The sequence below is a fragment of the Lontra canadensis genome, unplaced genomic scaffold (genome assembly GCF_010015895.1).
Source record: "Lontra canadensis isolate GAN:19392208 unplaced genomic scaffold, GSC_riverotter_1.0 scaffold8, whole genome shotgun sequence".
NCBI lineage: Eukaryota > Metazoa > Chordata > Mammalia > Carnivora > Mustelidae > Lontra > Lontra canadensis.
Genome location: NW_022631002.1, coordinates 27109953 through 27134395, shown reverse-complemented (window position 1 = coordinate 27134395; position 24443 = coordinate 27109953). Strand labels below are relative to the sequence as shown.

Here is a 24443-nt window from a genome sequence, read left to right as displayed (position 1 = left end):
TTCATTCTGACAGGAGGGAAGGAGGGATTTGACGGGGCCAGACACTGGGAGGCTGGCTGCCGGATAAGGATCTTCTCCCCACCCCCCCCCACCAACATGCCAGACCTTGTCCACATCCCCCTTTCCCCCCACCAGTGTTGCCACCAAGCGGAGCCCACTGAGCTCAGCCACCTGGGAACAAAGAGGGCCTAGGAATGGGCTGGCCATTCCCGCCCTGTGGATGCCCTCTTCCTCCCGGTCCCCCGCCTCCCCTCACTCAGCTGGTTCGAGGGGAGGGTAGAATTGAGGACTGGAATGGGGGGAAAGTGGGGGGTGGGATCGGCAAAGCAGGTAATTCCGAACTTTGTTAAGATACCGTCCTGTTTCTTCCCGCTGAAGTGAGAAGGTGGGTGGTCGGTCCTAACAAACAAGGCCAAGTTGCCTGGGCCTCCTGCACCTACAGGGGTCACATCCATCCACCTGGACACCTTTAAAAGCCTCCCCTACTGCACCCGGCTGCCAGGAAGCCCACCGCGGGTGGAACACGCAGAATAACAGATCAGCTTAGCCTGGCGCAGGGAATCAGACTCTCCGCGCCTCCAGGCTGCAGGCCTCCCTAGCTCGCCGGGTTTGTGCTCTAATAACCAGCAAACCACTTGAGACTGGGACCTGGAGGGGACCCAGCCCAGCCAAGTCCTTGTATCATGTCCACGGATCACTTCTTAGCCACACAGTGCGACAGCCATCTAGGGGGACAGGAGGGCCGCAGACAGGTCCGTTGGCTGGATTCCCTCCACACACCAACAAATGAAATCCCAAGGGTCTTTTGAGTTTTGGGGCGGGTGCGGTAGAAGTCTGTCTATACTGCGGCGCAGAGCTAGCCGATCCGGCACCCTTGGCCTTCCTCCCCTTCCTGTGCTTTTCCCACCAGCAGCCCCTGACCAGCCTGCAGGGGGAGGCTCCCCGCCATCTCTGGTGACAGCAAGGTTGCCCACATGGCCTGCAGCTGGACAACATGACACCGGTCTGGGGGCAAAGGATGAAGACAGAAGGTCGAAGGTGCCATGACTTTGTCTACCTGAAGTTCCCTAAAAATGAGCCATATTCCAACGGTGTTCTTTCCTACCTCTCAGATGAGTTTTGTAGGTAAAAACAAACAGGACTCTGCCCTATCCTCTTTACAAAGTCAGGAAGCATTTTGGGGGAAAGAGTGCAGGGAAAGACGAGTCAATTAGGACAAGGAGCTAGGGGGCGGCAACCTCTGCCTCAGGGTTTCTAGAAGCGCCACGAGTGACTCCAGTGCGCAGTCGGGTTGGAACCACTTCTCACCTACCACGAGTAGGGGCGATGAGATGAGACAGAGGCTTCCAGACGAGGAAGGGCGGCAGGGCAGGCGGGCAGAGGTCACCACTCGATGTCACCGCTGGTCACAAGGCTGTGGCTCCCTGCACATGCTGTGCCCCGCTCGGCAGAGCCCGCGGCCTGCCTTCCACTCCCGAGAGGACGGCGTCCCCTGGCTGAGGATGACAGCACATGGTCTACACAGCTCTGGTAAGAAATCAGGTCCGTGTGGCCACCTGGACACCTAGGATCTCTACCAGCACAAGGAAGACATCCACGAGGACCACCGTTCTGGGGTTCATAAAAGCCTCAAAATTTGGGGCGGGGGCTGGGGGTGAGGGACTGAGGAGAACCTAAGATGTCAACGAAACAGGGCCCATAAGAAAATGGAGCAGTAACAGGGACCACTTCCAAAAAAGCGGGAAGAGGGCAAGGGTAAGTCCACTGTCACTCCCCACAGCACCTGTTCGCAGCTGACGAACCTGAGCTGGAGCCCCGGAGACCGCCAGTGCATGGGAGACAGCACAGGATGCGCCCTCCCCTGCCCCAGTGTGGCAAGACCCTGGTATGGCCTCCAGCCACCGCCCTGAGCCTCTGTCCCAGATGCCCCCAAGAAGTGACAAAAGCCAAGCGACTGTACAGTGCCCAGGATTCTTTACTGTCCAGGTACAAAATCTAAGGGCGCGCCGAGGGCTTCTCTTCCTGGGTCACTTTAAGCTACAGAAGGCAGGTTTCCGCTTCGATCACGGGCGGACTGCTTTATTCCAATGTCTCAAGACCCTCTGAAACGATCTCCAAGCCACTCCCTCTTTTCACACTTTTGAAACCTAAGAACACACAGAATGAGGGTCATCTCTAATGTGTGCAGCACCCAGGATGTCAGGATGGGGAAACACCCTCCATCAAAGTGGGGTTCAACTCCGGCCCCTCGGAAAGAGACTGCCTTAGCTTCCAGCCACACACAACACACTAGAAGAGTCTGCGTTTTATTATTATTATTGTTTTACAATAAAAACAAATAGCTATGCTCTCAGCAAAACAAAACCAATTTTTTTAAAAAATCACAGAAATCTACTAACAGCATTTCAAGGTAAGGCTTTTGAAAGATTTCTTCAAATAAATTATCCTGGCCTAAACATTTACTCATCACTCTTTTCAATTACTTGTCAACATTCCAAAAACTTTCAGTTATGTAAAATACATTTAACTTTGCCAATAATTTTAGATAACACTGGATTCTTCCCCAAAAGACTATCATAAAACTATGCTTTAAAACATAAAAAAAAAAAAAAATCTTAATCCAAGAGGACATAAAACTGAACTATGTAGCCTGTGATTGCGTGTTCCAAATCCTGGAAGTTAAACGTGTGAAGAATTTGAAGACCAGGTTCAGGACCCAGGTCTGCTCCGAGGCAGGTGGCTTCAACGTCCTACCTATGTTTAATGAAACCACCAGGAGCAAAGTGACAAACAGGAAGAGCTCCGGGGGAGACACAAGAGAGATCTCTCTTTCTCCGAGGAAGCCCTCTAACGCTGACTGGCCATCGCGTAAGGTCCTCCCTCCTCTTCTCTAAAGACCAAATCCACAGGCTTCGGCATCGCCTCATTCACTTGCCCAAGGAATTCAAACCCTTACCCAAAGCCTGCTGCTCAGCCCGTGTCTGGGGTGGGTGGCCATGAACTCCAGAGCCGGGGACAGACACGCAGGGGTTCTCATGAGCTGCTGGAGCCCCAGCGTTACCAGTAAGAAAGCCAGCTTTGGGTCAGGGCTCGGCGGGCTGTCCCAGATGGACTGGGACATGGCAGGCCGCCACCTCCCACACTAGCACCCTGGCCTTTCCTCTCCTCCGCTCCACCCAGCAAACCAAGAATCACTTCTCCGAGATGCCCGGCCACCCTGGGGCTCTGGGGGCCTGGGGCTGTGGCCTTGGGGGTGCCTCCCCATCGAGAGCGGCGGTCTGACCACCAAAAGTACCCAGTGGTGAAGTCGGCCCAGGCCGCCCGCTGCCCAAGGCTCTTCGGGAGCCCGGCCTCTGCCCTGCCTGCCAGAGCTGGAGCTAAGGGACACCAGCCGGCACAATCCAGGAATCGGAGCTGCTGGCTGCGGGTGCCTGGCCGCCCTCTTCCTCTCAGTCACCCCATCCACCCCCGCTAAGAAGCCCAGTCAACGCCAGAAGAGATCAAGCCTCGAATTAAAATGCGCAGTGTTTCTAAAGGGAAGAGAAATGTCACATACAAAGTATTACAAAAAAGGATTAAGTTTGTCAGCTGTCCAAACACTATTAAGACCACATGCTTTATACAGCGGCAGCGCGGCCGAACCCCTCCTCGGACAGCGGGCAGAACCGGGGCCAGGCCCGGGCGGCGGCGCTGCTGGAGGCGACGGGGGTGGGGGTGGCGGCCGAGCGCTAGGAGATCTGCTGCTTCTGGAGCCTCCGTTCAGCGGCCGCGGCCAGCATCCTCCGACGCAGGGTCACAGGGTCGGAGGTCGTGCCTTCTGATGACAGGCAGCTCTCGGAGGCTGCGTCGACTTCAGAACTTCTGTTCAGGAAACGCCTACAAAAGCCAAAGGACTTGCGTGAGATGGGATGGGAGCTCTGGAACACGGACTTGTGAAACGCATGGGCTGTGTCTTCGTCTGTAATTCCCCCACTTCCCAGACAGCTCCGTGAGGCAGTCACTCAGCAGCAGCCCATGAAGAAGACAACCTGTCCCCGGACGGGAGAAGCTCTGTGCCACAGGGACGAGGCCCACCGAGGGCTCTTCAGCCCCTCCTGCGGCACGGGCCACCTGCAGGGCCACCCGAGCAGCCAGGAGGGCGGGCCTGGGAGTGGACACCAGCCCGAGGGGAGCCTCTCTGGGCCTGTTTTTTCAGCTCTACTTCTAGCCCGTAAGTGCAATGACAGTGCTCCCTCCGAGAGGGCAGTGAATCTGACTCACCAGCAAAAAGGGCTTAGGTCACACTAGCACACAGGTGCTCCGAAAAGAGTGGCCGAAGCCGTCCATGGGAGACGACCAGCCGCTGGAGGTTACCAGTTAGGCCCAGACCCTTTCGTTTTCCAAGATGTTTGCAATCAGAATGTTTATGATGGTTTTTCAATGTTGGCCCTCTGTTTAAAAAGGCACAGTGTGGGCCTGATACCTTTGGGCCACCAGAGCCTTTGGGCCACCAGGTTGTGACCGGAGATTTAGATGAGCGAGAGCCAGAGATCAACTCACTTGCGAGCCTGCTGCAGGAGGTCATCCTTCCGCTGGACCAGCATGCGCTGCCTCTCGTCCGCAGACTTGGAGAAGCGGCTCCCCCGGGCCTCAAAGTCTTCCCCCTCGCTGGGCTCCACCTCCACCTCGCTGAAATCCAAGGCCTCCTCCAGCCGAGGACCGAGGTCTAGCGGCACACGCTCAGTCTGGGCACAGAGGAAGCGAGAGACCACTGTGACCCCAGGCCACCCTCCTAAGAGCAGATTCCCCACCTAACCCAAGTGCCCCAGTGTTCTTCTGGACCCACAGGGAGGCATGCTGCCAGCTGGGGAACCAGCAGCATATGCGGAATGGCCGACGGGGGCTCTTCAAGGACTAGCTGCTGCATCAGGCTTGGGCACCACTAGGAACAGCACCTGACTCAAGCTAGATGTTCGGTATTAGCGAAATTGTTGTACAGGATTATCAGTATGGAAAAACAGAGGCACCTCGGAATTGTACTGCCAGAAAGTAATAAAGTTAACTCTCAGTTTGCATTCTGGGAAGGTTCTGTTCAGCTCTACAAGTCACTCTCACACTTACACAAGTATTATTGCATTTACTGCACAAATTTTATACCTTCACTGGACTCTGAAAACAGAGGCAGGCAGATTAAAAGGGATAAATTCTAAGGATCTTTTTTTAAACAGCTATAAATCACATGCTTCCTTGTGTAACAGGATATTAAAATGGGACTCTCTCAGTTTGGGCTCAAGTTCTGAACATGAAGACAACGCCCAGGCTCCCCCCAGCACTTGGGCTATGCTCCTGCCACTGGACCGACCCAGGCAGCCCGGGGTCAGCCCAGCACCCAGCTCTAGGTGACAAGAGTTGAGGTGGAAGAGGCTGAGAGACTGGCCTATTTGTAAGACTTCCTCTGTGTGGCACTCATCTGTCACGCACTGTCACCCTTCCCTGCTTTCAGCCTAGTGAGTGAGGGGACTTTAAGAAAGCCATGTGTCCAGACCAATACTCCCTACAGTTTGGGGCCCTGGGAACTGGTGGTGACTAACACACCTGAGGAATCTCGAGACCAAGAAACCTGCTCGTGGCAGATAAAAAAAAGTCTCTGAGGGGAGCAAGCTCAACTTGCATCGACCCTAAGGCCCTGTTGTGTGTCCTGGGAGGTGGCTGTGGGTCCTGCAGGAGGGGACCAGCCTGAGGTTGTTGAAAGAGACTTTGCCCACAGGACCACGTGGAGGGTGGTACGGGCTCCACAGAGGTTGGGGCGCGATCACAGAGAGGGGGCCCGGGCTGGGTTTTCCGGTGCTAGATGGGGCAGGGGGTCTGTAAGGTAACAACTGTGAAAGATACATAGACAAAGACACACACACACACACACACACACACACACACACACACACACACACACTGGGGTCACATGGCCAGACCCAACCCACCCTCCTCCTGAGCCTGACTCTGGAGGAGCTAGAAAGAGCAGCTGGGGAGTGGAGGAGGAGATGAAGGAAGGAAATAGACGCCCACCCCCAGCCCTGCCGGCTTCCGAGCCAGCCTGAGCTCAGGCAGGGGAGAGTATCTGCATTCAGTACTGGCAGAGTTCATGCCGCGCTTGGGCTACGTCGAGGTCTTTGCTAAGAGACCATTATCCGAGGACTTCTTACTTCTTGAGAATGACTGAAACCACTACACACCATGTTCCTCGTGAAATAAGTCATTTTCCTTCACTGTGCTAGAAAAAATTCAGAAACTTTCATGTTAACTGTAAAAACAGAGTTGGGGAACTGGGACAGAAAATGAACGTGCCGTGCTCTTCTCCCAAGGGGCCCCCAGCCAGCCCAGCACTCAGATCTAGGCTGGACCAGCTGCCTAAAAACCCACAAATGCAAACCTGAATCCCTTCTTCAAAAGCCAGGCGCCATTTTACAAATGCTGCCCAATCCAAACATGGATTTGGGTATGAAAAATTTAACTCAGCAATGGATTTTGAAAAAGTCTTAGTCTATGGTTTCCAATTTGCAGGGGAAAGCATGCAAAGTGAAAACAGCTTCCAAATCAGTTATTCAAACAGCTGCTTCAAGAAGCACCCCAAGAAACATTGGAGGATGAGGCGACACTAGGGTCGGACCCGAGCCCCGTGAGTGGGAAGCCTCACGTCACAGACACACAATGACCAGGTGGTGTGGGAGTTTTTCCAGTCTCTTAAAGTTTCTGGAAAAGTGTGGTCATTGATTAGGCAAATTGGAAGTAGAGATGAAGGGTGTAAGCCAGAGCCCAGAGGGCTGAAAGCGTGCAGAGGGGAGCGCCTCTGCCCTGGAAACCAGGGCGGCCACCAGAGTCCCCCAAGTGCGCATGTAGGCAGAGCTGGCTCCCAGGACAACCATGCCCCTCCCGCCTCCACACCACGCAGAGGGTCTCGTTTGCTCGAAGTACATGGAAGCACCTGGAAATGCTGAGTTGGGCAAGTGAGGTGTGCGGGAGAAGACCTCAACAGTCTCCGTCTGGGTTCAGATGTCCAATCACCCTATGTCCTGCCTATACCCAGCTTCCCTCTGCCCCTCCTAGTGCTCAAGTTCAAGGCAGCAGAGCTGGCCCGGGGACAGCATGACTCTGTTCTCCTCCAGGTCCTGAGGATAATGCCCAGGGAGCGGGCTGCAGGCCGTGGGTAGAAACGCAGGCCATGCTGAGGGCACCAATCGGTTTCTTAACCTGAAATCCTGGGACGCTGTGGCACAGGGCCTTCTCTGCCACCCCGGCCCGAGGCTTCATGAACACGAGAGGCAGGACTGAAGACCACCGCCAGGAACACACGACTGCCCCTGGGAACGCACGCACTCTCTCCCCAGGGTGCAGGCCTTACCTGCACAGAAGCTTCTCCCTCCTCCTGGTCTCCGTTTGGCCTATCCACAGGACTGTTCAATGCCGGCCTGATGCCATCTGAGCGCTGCAAGGCAAACAGCAGCACAGACAGTCCGGAGCCGCTCGGGGCTTACGGAACAGGGCCAGGGAGAACCCGGTGTACGGAGGGAGCTCGGATCCCCAGCACTGCCTGGGCTTTGACAAAGTCTGTGGCAGCGATGAAGCAGCTCCTGACAGCAAAAATAAGGCAAGGGAGCCCAAGGCCTGAGCTTCAGATATCACCTGGCTCCCGTTCCGTCTTCCCTCAGGAACAGTGACCACACGACGGGAACACACCGATAGCAGGTAACACTGAGCACTTGCGGAAACCCGACAGGACCATCTCATTGATCTTAACACCCTGTGAAGTAGCTACTGTTGTTCTTCTCATTTGCAGCCAGTCTGAGATCCTGGACAAGGCCACAGATGCACTGGAGCCCTGTCCATCTCCCTGGAAGGTCCTGCCACCTCAGCGCTGGCTGGCCAGGCTCCGTATCACTGCTGAGAACTTGCTCTGCCTGCACAAGGTCACCGTGCACCTCACCCCCTCAAGTGGTCCTCAGCCAGCAGTAGATGGGAAGTGGCATCCAAATGGCCCCACTCCCCACCCTCCGGAAGCCTCCCACGGGATCAAGCTCTAGTCATCCAGGACACTAAGCTGCTCTAACAAGCCCTTACTGGCTGTCTCCCCCCAACCCCAACCCATCTCATAGCCCCACCTGCTGCCTGTGTCCCAGAACCTTCCCAAATGACCCACTGGCACTAGAACCCTTGTCCCAGGGTCTACTGATGGATAATCCAAAGTCCACAGCCAGGTCAAACAGGGAAGGACCGATAAGCCACGTCTAACGTCAGCCCATTTGATTCCAAACTCCAGGCTTGTTCTCTCTTAAAAGATTCTCAAGTTTTAGGATTTTTGTTAACAGATTTCCATATATTCTTATGCACAAAGTTGAATGATTTCTTGTTTGTTTGTTTTTTTTTTTTTTTTAAGATTTTTTTTATTTATTTATTTGACAGACAGAGATCACAAGTAGACAGAGAGGCAGGCAGAGAGAGAGAGAGGGAAGCAGGCTCCCTGCTGAGCAGAGAGCCCGATGCGGGACTCGATCCCAGGACCCTGAGATCATGACCTGAGCCGAAGGCAGCGGCTTAACCCACTGAGCCACACAGGCGCCCGAATGATTTCTTGTTAAATGACTCCCTGGTCATGTACTGATCCCCTGGGCCTGCCAGAGAGCTTGTTTCAAAATGTTAATACTTCGGTCAAACCACTGTGTCATACATCTGAAACTAAGACAACATTGTCAACCACCCTTCAATCATACAATTTAAGTAAATAAATAAGTAAAACGTTACTACCCCTTGTACTCAAAGAGGTTATATAATGGGCCAGGAAATCTGTCCTTGTTAAAGCAGTCAGGAGTCCCAGCGTCACAGAGCCGTCACACCCGACGGAAAAATCACACCAAGGTGCAGAGCCAACCAGGGACGGAGGGCATTGCCTCCTACAGCCGGGGGCAGCCAACGGCAGCCTACAGGCCAAACTCCCCCTCCACCTATTTTTGTAAATGTTTCCTAGAAACCAGTCAGGCACACACACTCACATACTGTCCATGGCCGCTACCATGGCAGAGCGGAGACATTACAACAGGGACCCCGGCTCACGAAGCCTACAATATTTCTACCTGCCCTTTACGAAAAAGGCTGCCGATCCGTCCGAGGGGAACCGATACCATGACCACCTGCAGGGCCAGGCAAAGCGGGCAGACTTGCGGTGTCCGTCTGTACAAAACATTTTCCCCAATACATTTGTCTTTGTCTTCCTCCGAGCCCCAGGGGTCGGTCTGTCCTCAGTTAAAATGTGCAAAGTTAGGAAATTCATCAATCATGATTGATACCCAATTAAGGAACTAAAAAGTTAATCTACGGGATTAAATCTTTGTGAAGACAGAATCTATTTTGCACTTACCTGTGTGGGAAAAGGGACTTGAATCCGTCCTTCTAAAATGTTGTCTGTGGTTATTTCCACCGAGCGGGTCAGCTGGAGGTCCTGCAGCACGAGGTGGTATGGAACCTGGGGAAACATTTCTTGAATCTGATGAGCCTGGAGGAACACAAACACAGAGGCCACGAGACATTCACTCTCGAGAGTTACTGCTCGGGGCTGTGGTGTACAGCGAGCTCTGCGCACTGAGCCTGGCCATCTGGCCTTGAACACAGGAGCAAGAGTCCTCTCTATTCTGCACGTCCCTGTCAACCTCACTCCTTCTGGCGTTTTTCCAGGATGCCAAACAGGTAACTTGGGACAGCATCACTTTCAAGATAAAAAGAACACGGAAATCCAGCTGGATCCCAAAACAGGCTCAACTTGAATATTCCAGTTTTAAAGTGTTCATTTTAAAGGTCAGTATAACTCAGGTTTAAAAAAAAAAAAAAAAGCGTCCTCCTTAAAGAACACCACCAAAAAGGAACAAACTTCTGATACACGGCCACATGGACAAAATTCAAATGCCTTAGGGTAAGTGAAAGAGCCTGACTCACAAGGCTATGTACTACAGAATTCCATTTCTACAGCATTCTAGAATAGGCAAAATCAAACGGACAGAAGACAGATAGGTGGTTGTCAGAGGCTGGGGGTGGGGAGAGAAAGTGATGACGAAGGGGCATGATGTCATCTGGGGCAGGGGAGATGGAACCGTTCTCTATCTTGAGGATGGTGACGGCCACACAATTGTAGGAGTCACAAGATCCACAGAATCAGAAACTACAAAGGGAGAATCTACCGTCCATAAATTATACTACAAGCGGGAAAAAGAAGATTAAAAAGAATGTAAACTTGGAACATTAGAGCTGTAGGTTTCAGACCGCAGTCGAAAAACATCAGCAAGTCCACGCTGGGCTGAGTGGCAGCTGGGGCGTAGGGAAGACGGCACAGGTCTCCGCCCACCACCACCCACGCTCACATCAAAGGGGTCCAGACTTTGTTTTTTTCAAGTGTGTGTATTTGTTTTATAATGTTTATATTCATGGTTTTATTTGTGGAAAAGTCCAACAATCAAAAGGAAAAAAAAGCAGGAAAAATGAGATTGCTTTAGAGGCACAAGGAAGTCTGCTTACAGGGGCAGTAGCTCGGCAGGAGGGGAAGGCATCCAACGTCAGGGCCTTGAAAGCCAAGATCAGGGTGCTTAGTGTCTCGCTGGGGCATGAGGACAAGACAAGCAGAGTCCTGCCACACGCCTGGGAACCCGCAGGGTTTACAGGAGTGCGAGCTGAGCATTATTTCCTCCAGGTTGAATCAAAGCTAAATGGAGAGGAGTCCATAAAAACCTCGACAATCAGATAACATTCTTCTCTAAAACAGCTTTCCCTTCATTTCCCAAATAAAAACATGCCCGAGATTCATTTTACTAGACCAAAGCTCTTCTTCCAGAAAATCCAGTGAGTTCAATACTGGATCTTTATAAAAAATGTATGGGGCCAGTACACTTGGGGTGCTAAAAATAGGCTATTCCAATCCGTCATGGAGCTGGAGGAAGAACAGCCAGAGCCCCTCTGAGAAGTCTAAACACCCCAGCCTCGTCCTAGAGGTTCGCGTGCCCAGAATTCTGATTTTCGTAGGGAGCAAGTGAGGTGATCCACTGGCAGAGTCCCGACAGCTACCGGGACCCGAAGTCCACTCGCAGAGCCAGACACGAGCCAGCGGGAGGCCGCATCAGGCTGCCACACTGCAGACCACGTGCGCCCGTTATGACGTCACGCACGCACTGCTGACGGGGCTGAGCAAAGGAGTACTGGTGAGCCTTAAAAACAAAAGAAGTTCTGGCCCCTGCTACAATGTGGATGAACCGTGGCAAGTAAAACAGGGCAGCCACGAAATGACAAACACTGATCCCACAGCTGTTCCTGGGACAGGGGCTTGGGTGCACGGAGGAAAGGACGGGAGTGTGACTTCACTGGCTCCTTCTCCATAGCTTCTGAAACCTGTGTATAAATGGCCTGTTCAAAAACCTTAAAAAAAAAACTTAGAAAACCAAAACTCCCCTGATGCCATAATCCTTTCAAGCCACCACCTCTATCCCACTGCTTCTCCAGCTCCCATGCGTTTCCAGTCTGCTGCGAGTATCCAAGCCCACAGGCCTCGGAGACCACCTGCCCCTCAGCAAGGGCCAGACGCCGCCGTGGCATCTGGCCTGGGACGGCTCCCGTCCAGCCTGAGGGGCTGCCGAGGCCCCGGCCCCAGTCCTGCTCCCGCCTGGCTCGGTGCGCGGCCCCCCCACCTGCCCCATGGTGGCACTGAAACCCACTACGATGGCTTCCGCCCTCCGCTCCCCTCACCTGCCACCCCTCCACCCAAAGCACGGTATCGTCAAGGCCCGTCAGTTCACCTCCTGACAAGTGTCTGCACGCAGCCTGTTCTTTTCATCTTTACCACCAAAAGCCTGGTCCAACCACCACCCTTCTCGCCTGCACTGCTGCTGCTTCCCACCTGGGCTCACGGCTTCCCCTCGGCCCCCCATAATCCAGTCTCCCAGAAGCAAATCATTCTGTTAAATGTCCTGTCCGTCCGCTGGGGGAGGAAAGAGGCCTTGAACAACCTTCTAATACTTCCAAGATAAAACCTAAATTGGAGGGGCGCCTGGGTGCTCAGGTGGTGAAGCCTCTGCCTTCGGCTCAGGTGATGATCCCGGGGTCCTGGGATCGAGCCCCACATGAGGCTCCCTGCTCAGTGGGGAGCCTGCTTCTCCCTCTGCCTCCACCCCTCCCCCACTTATGCACACTCTCTCTAATAAATAAAATCTTTTAAAAAAAAATCTTTAAAAAAAATTTAAACCGTACTGTGGCCTACTAAGCCCTGCCTGGCCTGAATCTGCACGCTCCGTTCTCGCCACGGTCCTGGTCCCCGACTTGCTCGGCTCCAGCCACCTCTCTGCCCGCAGTGCTTTCTTGCCTCCCAGCATCCACACGCACGGTTTCCACTGTTTCCCCCAACTGCCTCCTCCTCATCCTTTGGTGTCAGTTGAGGCATCGCCCCTGGGAGAGAAGGCCTTGGCCGCCTCCCCTAACACAGCCCTCACGGCCCCTACCCTGCCACATCGCCGGCCTGACTCCCTGCGGGGCCCTCGCCGCATCGGCGGTGAGCTCCCTTATTTCTGTGCGTAATCAGGCGTCCGCGCTAGAATCCATGCCCCGGGAGTGGGGCCCACAGCCGCCTCGTTATCCGGCAGGGGCTGTACGACTGTATACAGGGCACCGTGCCTGTCAGAGGAACAGGCTTCCAGGACAGCTTTGTCGAATAAAGTCGTGAAGAGAAAGACACGAATGAACAATGAACCAGGGACTCTCTGAAGCACTGACCAGGCTTACCGAGGGCAGCCGGAGGCCCTATCTCAGCAGGACCGGGGTGGGGAGCATTTTCAGACTCCTGCATTTACTATCACAGCGAACTCTAAATTGCGATGATGAACATATTGCTGCTGTAACTCTACAGAACAAAAATACACACATAATAAAGCTTTGGAAAAACACAGAGAATATTTGGAGACTACCCTTGAGCCAGCAGCATGCGTGCCTTCAGATCTCAAAGTATACCCGCGTACCTCCACAGACACGTGTGTGCTTATGTATTTGGGGAAAGAAAGGGGCCAGGGGTCAGGAAAACACATTTCGTAGGCCCAATACAACTTTTTTTTTTTTTTTAAGATTTTATTTATTTATTTGACACAGAGAGAGATCACAAGTAGGTAGAGCAGCAAGCAGAGAGAGAGGGGGAAGCAGGCTCCCCGCTGAGCAAAGAGTCCGATGCGGGACTCGATCCCAGGACCCTGAGATCATGACCTGAGCCGAAGGCAGCGGCTTAACCCGCTGAGCCACCCAGGTGCCCCCCAATACAACTTTTAATAAAAGACCCATCATTCTCTCTAGTCACTGAATCTCCCAAATACTTCTGGCTAAAATCCAGGAGAGCCCCCAGATTGGCCTAGAGCATGACGGAGTGAGTGTGGCAGGGCTTAGAAAAGGATAAATTATCTGCCACGCAATGGAAATGAAAGCTGGTTTAGGGGCTCCTGGGTGGCTCAGTGGGTTAAGCCTCTGCCTTTGGCTCAGGTCATGATCCCGGGGTCCTGGGATTGAGCCCCGCATCGGGCTCTCTGCTCAGCGGGGAGCCTGCTTCCCTGTCTCTCTCTGCCTGCCTCTCTGCCTACTTGTGATCTCTGTCTGTCAAATAAATAAAATCTTTAAAAAAAAAAGAAGAAGAAAGAAAAGAAAATGAAAGCCGGTTTCCAAAGCGGTTCCAAGTCTGAAAACACAGGAATTTAAGTGGTCCCAGTGAATACAGAAGATGCCCCTGAGAATCCTGCTACTCTGCTGAGGGGAGCCTACACACCGCGCACGCCGTCAGCCCCTCGTCGGTGGGTCACCACCCTGGCGTGCTCAGGGCCCCTTACCATTGCGTTCAGCTGTGAGTTGCCAGCCTGCGTAATGCCTAGAATGTTGGTGGTGTGCATCACCTCGACGGAAAAACTCGGCAGCCAACTGGCAATCCGGGACCCTAAGACAAACGAGAACCCAGCACAAATTAGAGATCCCGTTCCCCGTGTTGTCTACTTTGGTGTCGGCCACTCCAGGCCACCAGATGGTTCCACTGAGGCCTTACTACAGGCCAGGCCTTTTGTTCCGAGGGTCCTATGTGGACGAGCTCATGTCTAAAGCCTCACATGGTACACACGGTACCGTCATCTACTGGGATCCCCATTTTACTTAGTGGGATCCCAGTGCCCATGGCATTTTGCCCCCACAGCACTCAGAAGTTAATAACTTGCCCAAGTTCATACAATTTAATTATGGGGGTCAGGATTTGGAATCAGTCAGGTTCCAGAACACTTCACCACCAGGCGCTCCCGCTTTCCCGTGGCTCTGGGTCCACACGTCAATCTGCTCGTAGCCTGGCAAATAAGGGAGCTTTTTCAAGGTTCTACAATCGCTACAAAGAGGGGTCTGTGCTCTTCTCTTTCACACTATACACAGTTACAACTCATGTAGACATGTCACTTTCATAACGACGTTCAAGAAGTATTTTCTATTTAATCATCTGATTTGAAGACCCTGATTTTCTGATTCAATTCAAAATTCTTTTCAGATTGTCCCATGCCACAGGCTTGCGGACTCAAAGCACCAAGAAGTCTGCTGCTTCTGCCATTTCCCTAAGAAAAGGGGATCCGAAGATAAACCACCACCGGGGCGCCGGGGTGGCTCGGTTGGGTGTCTGACTCTGAGTTTTGGCTCAGGTCATGATCTCAGGGTCATTGAGATTGGGCCCTGTGTTGGGCTCTGTGCTCAGCACAGCATCTGCCCAAGATTCTCTTCCTCTCTCTCCTCCTGCTCCCCCGCTTACTCTCTCTCAAGTAAAAATCTTTACAGTAACAACAAAACACCACCAAGTATTGGCTGTGCAACAACTTGCTATCAAAGCCACACGTTTAGGGGTTATTTCTGTCTCCTTCCCAAAGAGGCACTAAGGCCTGGAATATAAAACAGGCTAAATAGGTCTCAAGGCCTTGCCCAACAAAAACTGGGTAATTATTTCATGTACTTACCAGAGAGAAACAAAGCTGACTTTTCTGTTTTGACTAAGTTTTTAGTAATAATTCATAAAGTAACGGACTACACAGCCGGGCCCCATGTGTACGATCTGCCCGTGCCGTTCCAAGGTCACACCTGATAGAGGCCTTAACTGACAGCCAACAAAGCAGCCGCCTCTAAGCCCTTGAGCGGCGGTGGCCCAGCCAGCCAAGCGGCCTCATCTCCCGCTCTCAGAGACCGGACTCTGCTGTCCTTGATCCTCCTCTCAGAGGTCTCCCCAACACGCCATGGCTCCTGCCACGCTCCACCCTTGGAAACTCAAATCCCAGTTCTGAACAGCACAGCTCCCAACAAAATTCCAGGAACACCTGTTTCACGGTAACAAATAGGAACTCACAGAACTCAGTAGTATCAAAAACGGAGGAGAATCCACAACAGCTTATCGTAACGTGGATTAAGGAAAGACGGTCAACCAGCCCGATGTGGAGCCCATGGCTTCAGAATTTTAAATGCAGTTTTTACTACAACTCCTTTCAACACTGCCGAGAGGTAGAACACCCATATTTTATGGGTGAGGAAAAGTTTCTGGCTCAGACTCCACTTCTGGTACTCACTGCAAAGGCTGCCCCTCGATCCTGCATTATACACTTATGCACTGCACTGACGCAACCAATCATTAGCGCCGGTAAACCAGTAAACTGATTCAGTGTGTGCCTCACAGGCATGGCTGAGTCAGTACTTGGACCACCTTCTCCTCCCCACCCCCACCCACACATTTGCAGAAAATCCAGCAAATGCCTGGCACAGAGTAACTCCCAGAGCTATCCGTACCCACTGAACACTTTCAATTAACAGGGAAATATCTCTAGTAAATTGGCCTACGCAGGGCAATTTATAATTAAAACAGCATCCTCTTAGGGGAGAAAGCCCCTCGGGTACAGCTTTAGAGGTTGAAACTAACCATCAAAGTGGAAGAAGTGATTGTGTTGGTTTAGGCGAGGTCGGCCTTCGGCGGCTGCCACAGGCACCAAATTCTCATCCAAGTTGTCTCCTTGCTGGTCCTCCCGGACCCGGTTACTGTCGGCAATATTGAGAGACATTCTGCATGTTGGGCAGGAGGTGTCTTGTTCTAGCCAGGAACGAAGGCAGGAGCTACCAAAAAGTCCAGAATAAGATATCCTTAGCATATTTTGTGAGAATTCACCAGAAGCACTCTGAATGTAGCAAATGTGTTGCAATTTTTGCTTCTATTTACCGATAGTGAGATTTAAATATAGAGAAATGTTTGCTGACATTACTTACCCTTTCACTGATATACTTCTAAGCGTGTTCTGCTATGAACATTAATTCATCAACATACATGGTCACCTAGCCAGCTCCTGGTCATGACCCTTCGCAAATAAGACCCCATCACATGGCCCGCCATCTTCCTTTCCAAGTCCATTCAACTATTTCAGAATCCATGTGGCTGAATCACCCTGGCCGCCTGTCAATCTGAATCTTCTACAGAATTTGATCAGTTCTCTCAACTCTACTTCAGCTACCCACGAACATGGTCATAACCTTGGCTTTCTCTTCAAACTCTTGACTTCATACATCTCACTCTAACTAAAGCTCCTCTCCTTCCAGCTTACCCTGAGCCCCTTATCTGCTGAAAGCACCCTCCCATGATGACACCACTTTCTTATTAAGTATCACAACCCCTCGTGCCCTCACTCTCCTCTTTACCTCGCTTACCTACAACCACTCCTGTACGCCCACCACCTCAGCTTCTCCAATCTTCTACTATTTGTACTCTGCTTTCCCAATGAGGCTGGACACTTCTTTCGCGCTCTCTCTCAGGAAATGACAATGTCCTAACTATACCAGACCCAAAAACTATTGGGGCTGTCCATTAACGGGAAGTGAACTAACAAAACCAAGGTTGGATGAAATATCTCTAAGGTTCCTTCCTATTTTATAATAATACATTAACTTTCTTCTAAGATTTCAAGAAGCCTTCCCATCCCATAACATGTTATCTTTTCTCTAAGAATTCAAGGAGGGACTGAATAAAAAGTGCTCACCTCCTCTGTGTCTTTTTAGTATCTGGGGACATGGGCACATATCACATTAGGAAGGAGAGCCTCACCCCAAAGCAATGACCCCCAAAACCTCTGGCAACCTGTCAGTACTTAGGTATCAAAATTGTCGCCAAGGCTAGGACGGAGCTACTTCTTACCATCTGTGCACCATAAGAGTTTATAACAATAATGTGACCAAAACACGAGTGTCTACAGCCAATTCTATCACATTTGAACAAAGTTCCCTTTTGTGACCATTTAGTCAAATAAATGATTATATTTTTTAAAAGCTCACTTCCCTTCCTCATAAGGGAAGTCAATGATTAATTAATTAAAGTCTGTTTCCCTAATGAACACCCTTAAATCACACCACCAGTAAAATTAGCCTTGTGTGGGACTACAGAAGTATGTTAAGATCCTAGGCACCCTCCAATAATGCTACACTGTGACACACTTTTCATCAGCAAACCTAATTTTATTTTGTATTCTGCAAAACCCTCCCACATCAAATATAATAGCCTGAAAACTTCAAGGTGAGAACCACCAGATACAGTGACCTTAGAAATAAAATGCTAGAGTTCCCCAGCCAAAGAAACCAAACCTCAGAGAAAAACGGGTATTTTTCTCTGTGACTATACTCATACCCTATTGAAAGAGTATTTATCCCCTTTCTAAGTATGACACTTCAATGTAATAAAATAGTCACTGGATTCTGAAATCTTGTAAAGACATCTTCTATGAAAACAAATTATCTAGCTACACAATCTCCTGGCTTCATGGCATTTAGTTTTATCATAAATTAAAATGCATTTGCCCTTGATTACTGGAGTGTAAGTCCTGACAGCCGGCTTTTCTCTTTTAGTACAAGTGCCTGCATTCTTCGATGGCCAAGGTACTCACCTCCAAGATGACACTCTCAGATAAACACACTGCCAGCCACACGACTAACTGAGGAGCCAGCAACCCCCTCAGTTTGTTTCAGAGATCTTGATTGATTTCGGTAACTGACCAAGTAAGGTAGGCTATATTTTCTCTTCCTGTGCTTTAAACTCCTATTCTTACATTTTAAACATTTTTTTAAAGATTTATTTATTTTAGAGAGAGGGAATGGGTGAGTGGGGTGGGGGGAGAGCAAAGGGAGATGGAGAGAAGCAGCCTCCCTGCTGAGCTCAGAGCCCTGACACAGGGCTCGATTCCACAACCCTGGGATTAGGACCTAATTAAAAATCCAAAGTCCGATGCTTAACTGACCGAGCCACCCAAGTGCCCTCTATTCTTATGTTTTATTTATTTTATTTTTAAAAAGATTTTTATTTATTTATTTGACAGAGAAAGCGATCACAAGTAGGCAGAGAGGGAGGCAGAGAAAGAGGGGGGAGCAGGCTCCCCGCTGAGCAGAGAGCCCGATGCGGGGCTCGATCCCAGGACCGTGGGACCATGACCCGAGCCGAAGGCAGAGGCTTTAACCCACTGAGCCACCCAGGCACCCCTATTCTTATGTTTTAAATTCACCAATAGTGAGCCCACAAAACCCTGGGCTTCAATCCTCCACCCTAATAAAAGCAGAACCCGAGGCCTACGCTTTCATCCTACTGATAACCTCACTGTGCAGCCCCAGGTGTTCCATGTGCCTTCCAAGACCTGGGATGTAGAAACCCTTTTTCCCCAAACTTTCCTGATGGTTATTGCTAATGGTATCTTGCAGTCATAATAAGAACTACAAGGGCCAGTGCACCCCCAATACTGATTACTAATAAGCTGAGACCAGCACAAAACAACTATCATCCCACAATCCTATTCCCATTTTATTAACCAAAGCTTCAATGTAAGGCAAACCAAGAGGTCCTATTAATGTTTGAAAACATTCTCCTGAAAGAAGTCAGTCACAAAACGTAGGATTCCTTTTATATGAACTGTCCGGAACAGGTAAATTCATAGACAGAAAGCAGATTAGTGGTTGCCTGGTGATGGAGGAGGAGGAAATGGGGACTATGAGTGTGGGATGTCCTGCTGTGATGATGAAACTGTTTCAAAACTACCAAGAAGGGGCAGCCGCACAACACTGCATGCCCTAAATGCCACTAAACTGTAGACTTTAAGACGGTTCATTGTTAGGTGAATTTTGCCTTCATCAAAGAAGGAAATCGTAAACTTAATCTAATCATGTACTTTATTTGGAGAAATGCTGCGTGAATTCTCTGGTCTTCCAACCTCAACCAGCACTATACGTGCAGTTACCCAGCCACACAGCCAGGAGAATTTCTGATTCCTCTTCTCGACCTCATTCCCAGAGCCAGTTCAGCACCACGTGCCTCCGTTCCTCCGATCTGCCCATGTCTCCCCAAGCCCCTTCCAGCACGTAGCCCAAGCTACTCTCAACACACGCCCGAATCACTGCAGCCCTTGCTAACCAGTCCTCCTGATCTTCTCAAGCTGCCAATCTGATCCCCAAAGCCTCCTACAGCCCTTCAATGACTTCTCACCTTTTCCACCGGCCCTCAAGCCCCTGCAGGTCTAGCTCCTGCCTGCTTCTCCTGCTTTAGCAAACGCCACTCCCTTCGTAGGTTCTAAGTCCTGGTCACACCAGTTCTCTTCCAGTTCCTTCCACACACCCCATTCCCTCCTGCTAGAAGATCGCTCTCCTTTTGCTGACTCAACTCCCGCTCATCGGCAGGAGCCACTCCTCCGGGCTTGAGTCAGATTCCTTTGCTTCAAGTTCTCAGGAACCACGTTCCTTTCCTTTGGCGTACTTAGCTCCACTTATACATACACGTTCAGAAATGTGCCTGGCTGATTTCTGTTCCTCTCCTCCATTAAGCTACAAGCAGCAGGAAAGCAAAGACCGTATCTGCGGTTTCTGTTTTAGCCCCAGACTCCAACAGAACACCCAATATATAAAAAATGTTATCAACATATGTGTTCTCCATAAATGGACCCACAACTGTATGGTCAACTAATCTTCGACAAAGCAGGAAAAGAATGTCCAGTGGAAAAGAAGACAGTCTCTTCAACAAATGGTGTCGGGAAAACTGGACAGCAATATGCAAAAGAATGAAACTGGACCACTTTCTTACACCATACACAAAAATAAATCCAAAAATGGATGAAAGACGGAAATGTGAGATAGGAAACCATCAAAATCCTAGAGGAGAACAGAGGCAGCAGTCTCTTTCACCTCGGCTATAGTAACTTCTTCCTGAAACATCACTGGAGACAAGGGAAACAAAAGCAAAAATGAACTACTGGGCCTTCATCAAGATACAAAGCTTCTGCACAGCGAAGGAAATAATCACAAAACTAAAAGGCAGCCTATGGGGGTGCCTGGGTGGCTCAGTGGGTTAAGCCTCTGCCTTGGGCTCAGGTCATGATCTCAGGGTCCTGGGATCGAGCCCCGCATCAGGCTCCCTGCTCAGTGGGGAACCTGCTTCCCCCCTCTCTCTGCCTGCCTCTCTGCCTACTTGTGATCTCTCTCTCTCTGTCAAATAAATAAAATCTTCAATAAAAAATTTTTTTTTAAATAAAAGGCAGCCTAAAGAATGGGAGAAGATATTTGTAAATGACATATCTGATAAAGGGTTAGTACCAAAATCTATTAAGAACTTCTCAAACTCAACACCTAAGAAAGAAGTAACCCAGTTAAGAAATGGGCAGAAGACATGAACCGACATTTTTCCAAAGAAGACATCCAGACGGCTAAAACACAGATGAAAAGATTCTCAACATCACTCATCATCAGGGAAATGAAAATCAAAACCACACTGAGATACCACCTCATAACCTGTGAGAATGGCTAAAATTAACAGGAACAACAGATGTTGGCGAGGATGTGGAAGAAGGGGCAACCCTCTTGCACTGTCGGTGGGAACGCAAACTGGCGCAGCCACTCCGGAGAGCAGTTTGGAGGTTCTTCAAAAAGTTCAAAACAGAACTATTATACAATCCAGCAATTGAATTACTACCCAAAGGATACAAAAACACAGATCTGAAGGGGCACATGCGGCCCAATGTTTACAGCAGCATTATCAACAAGAGCCCAGACTGTGGAGCGAGCCCAAATGTCCATCGGCTGATGAAGGGATAAAGAAGATGTGGTATATATATATGTAATGGAATATACTCAGCCATCCAAAATGAAATTTTGCCATTTGCAATGATGTGGATGGAGCTATTACGCTAAGTGAAATAAGTCAGAGAAAGAGAAATACCATATGATCTCACTCATGTGGAGCTTAAGAAAGAAAACATGAACACATGGGAGGGGGAAAAAGAAAAAAAGGAGAGAGAAACGAACCATAAGAGACTCTTAACGACAGAAAACAAACTGAGGGCTGACGGAGGAAGGCAGGTGGGGAGGGTGGACATTAAGGAGTCCACTTGTGATGAGCACTGGGTGTTGTATGTAAGTAATGAATAACTGAATTCTACTCCTGAAACCAATATGGCACTGTATATTACCAAAATTTAAATTAAAAAAAGTATTTAAATTGAAAAAATTAAAATTAAAATTAAATATACGTGTTTAGCTACTGATGCTCAAGCTCCAAAGCCCTTCTACTATTAAGAAAAGGAGAAGAAAATTGTAGAAGAAATTGTAGAAGAAAAACAATTGGGGAATATAAAATGAGAAGAGGAAGATTAAAGATATAAAGATGAAAATTTTCTCAATGTGCAAAAATGATCAGAGATGCAAAAGGCCAAAAATAGCTCAGAGGTACCTCATCATCAAAAAAACATCCAATCCAGGGCGCCTGGGTGGCTCAGTTAGTTAAGCATCTGACTTCAGCTCAGGTCATGATCTGAGGGTCCTGGAATCAAGTGTCTGTTTCTCCTTCTCCTTCTGCCCCTCCCCCTGCTCATGCTCTCTCTCTCTCTCAAAAAAAAAAAAAAAAAATCTAAAAGGAAAAAAAAAAAAAAAAAGATTTTCTGAGAATGCTGTTTTGGTCTCCCTGATAACATCATCAGTTTTTCTGGACTGTTCAGCGGCCCTGGTCCAATCCCCAACTCAACCCACCTCCCTGGCATGTTGCTTTTCTGTTGCTTTTGTGCATGTGCAAAACAGAAAATTATAGTCTCTTGTCCCAGTGAGTGCATAGACTGTTTGAAAGCAAGGATTCCCCCCATCCCTTTCTTTTAAATCTTGCAGGCATATCTGTACTGCTTCAGGGTTTAACTTGACAAGGAATATGAAGACAGCGGACCCAGAAATGAAGATGGCAGGCTGTGAGTGGGGAACAGTCCTGCCATATAGAGAAGAGGCTGAGGGATGGAGGAGCACAGCCCAAAGCTTCCCACAGCACTCCCTGCCAGCCCTACAGCCGGTCTGAGGTATTGTCCCCCCTCCCTTGCTAGGAGTGGTCTGGAGCATGGGCCCAAAAAGCACCCTCACGCCCTGGACAGAACACCAGTCCCTACTTGTGGAAAAGATGTCCACAGGGCAGTTTCCTCGCGGCCTGCATGGAGTCCCAGCAGATGGCACAGTCGTCATTGTTGACAGCCAGCTCCTCGGGAGTTGCGACTGCAAACCTGTAAAAGAGACGCAGCCAGCAGACCCCGTCTGTCAATTCCCCACACGTACACTGGGTGCCCCGTCCCAAACTTTGCTAACAGCAGTTACAAAGGAAACTGGTTCAAACATTTCCAACCATCAGAAACATTACACCTGCTTTCTCTTCCTAGCCCATCAAAGAGTTAGAAATGTATACACAGAAACGAACTCTGTCTTAACAACAGCTGTTAGTTCCTTCAACATAACACATTAGCTAAAAATGAATTGAGGGAACATTTTTGGGCAAACCAGAGGAGTTCAGACCTACCCCTAGAGAGACAAACCGTTCTCCCAGACACTTAAAGGGTACCCATTCATCTCACAGCAGCAGGTTGGCAAGGAAGTCCCTCCTTTGGCGAGCTTAAGAGTGTGTATGTGTAGAAACATGCATGGGGAAGGAATAAGTGAGACCTACTTCATAAAACAGATCACAGAAGCCCAAGGAAGCTTCCACTTAAGGACAATGATGATTAAAAATAATGGCATAATAAGAACTACCTAGAATTTATTGAGCAGCTATTACATACCCACACTGTTCTAAGCATGTAACCTGGATGACCCCACTGACTCCTCCCAGCAGTTCCAGGACAAAGGCTCTGCTATCATCCCTAGAGCGGAAGCAACTGAGGCACAGAGATCTCACTAAGTTGCCCCCAAATCACAAAGCAAAGCCTCACGTAGGTGAGGATTCACACCAGGCAGTCCATCTCCAGAGCTTTCACTTAGCCTCTTCACCCTTCTGTTAACAGCTAGCAAGAGTGGTTCTCGGCTCACCCGGGATCGGTTATTATGGAAGGTCTACAATGAGTCCAGTTGGGCAACACCGGCGTGTGCTCGCTCACCTGGCCTCCATATTGCCAACCACACGCAAGTAGTTCTTGTGCCGACGGATTCGACGCTGCACTTCGTGGAACAGGTAACGCAGCTGCATGAAGATGACCAGGCTGGCCATGGATAACCAGATGTTGCCAAATAACTTCACAGGAAGGAGGGAAAATCAAACACACAACAAAAATGAATGGAGGGGCCCCTGGGTGGCTCAGTGGGTTAAGCCTCTGCCTTCGGCCCAGGTCATGATCTCAGGGTCCTGGGATTGAGCCACGCGTCAGGCTCTCTGCTCAGAGGGGAGCCTGCTTCCTCCTCTCTCTCTGCCTGCCTCTCTGCCTACTTGTGATCTCTCTCTGTCAAATAAATAAATAAAATCTTTAAAAAAAAAAAAAAGAATGGGAACTTGCTAGTGACAAAGGTGAGGCAGGCAACAGAAGCTCTCATCGGTGTTAAGGGCGAGCTGGAACAAGGTTTCACCAAGCAAATGCAGATATTTCATCTCACTGCCATAACCAATGTACACACTCTTTAGCCTCAACACTCCATCACCAGCTATATTTTCCCAGGAATTAATCAGAAATTTAAAAACTTTTTATACTCAAAAACATCCGTCCATGCGATTATAAAAAAGAAAACCAGGAAATGAGCAAAATGCCCCGTAGGGAAACAGTCCAGTTGTAAATTCATATAAGGTAACAGTATATAGTCATTAGTTATATTTATTATAAAATAAAGTTATATATTAATATTACACTACATTTATGTATAACATTTGTAAAAGATTGATTATACGGGAAAATATCCAAGTGAAAAAAGCCAGATAAAACTATCTTAAAAAACTAGCACGTGACAAAAAATCACGTAAAGATGTGAAAATAGCAAACAACTGAATACAATCTAAATATCCACTATGAGGGTTGGTTAATTAAATCATCATACATCTATATAATGGAATTCTTATCCTGAAGGCATTACAATGGTTCAGAAGAACTGTGGCTAACACAGGACAA

General features: G+C 49.6%; 1 protein-coding gene across 1 annotated transcript in view; it reads right to left on the bottom strand.

Annotated features, from left to right (window-relative positions):
• Positions 1 to 3507: 3507 nt before the first annotated feature.
• AMFR (autocrine motility factor receptor) overlaps positions 3508 to 24443 on the bottom strand; it is a 40495-nt gene continuing 19559 nt past the window's right edge. The window contains exons 7-14 of the mRNA XM_032854437.1: positions 23448 to 23581; positions 22473 to 22583; positions 15959 to 16149; positions 13863 to 13966; positions 9386 to 9520; positions 7376 to 7459; positions 4540 to 4724; positions 3508 to 3876 (exon numbers count right to left, since the gene is read on the bottom strand). Of these exons, the coding sequence (XP_032710328.1) occupies positions 3729 to 3876; positions 4540 to 4724; positions 7376 to 7459; positions 9386 to 9520; positions 13863 to 13966; positions 15959 to 16149; positions 22473 to 22583; positions 23448 to 23581 (1092 nt within the window). The 3' untranslated portion in view covers positions 3508 to 3728. The remainder of the gene's footprint in view (positions 3877 to 4539; positions 4725 to 7375; positions 7460 to 9385; positions 9521 to 13862; positions 13967 to 15958; positions 16150 to 22472; positions 22584 to 23447; positions 23582 to 24443) is intronic.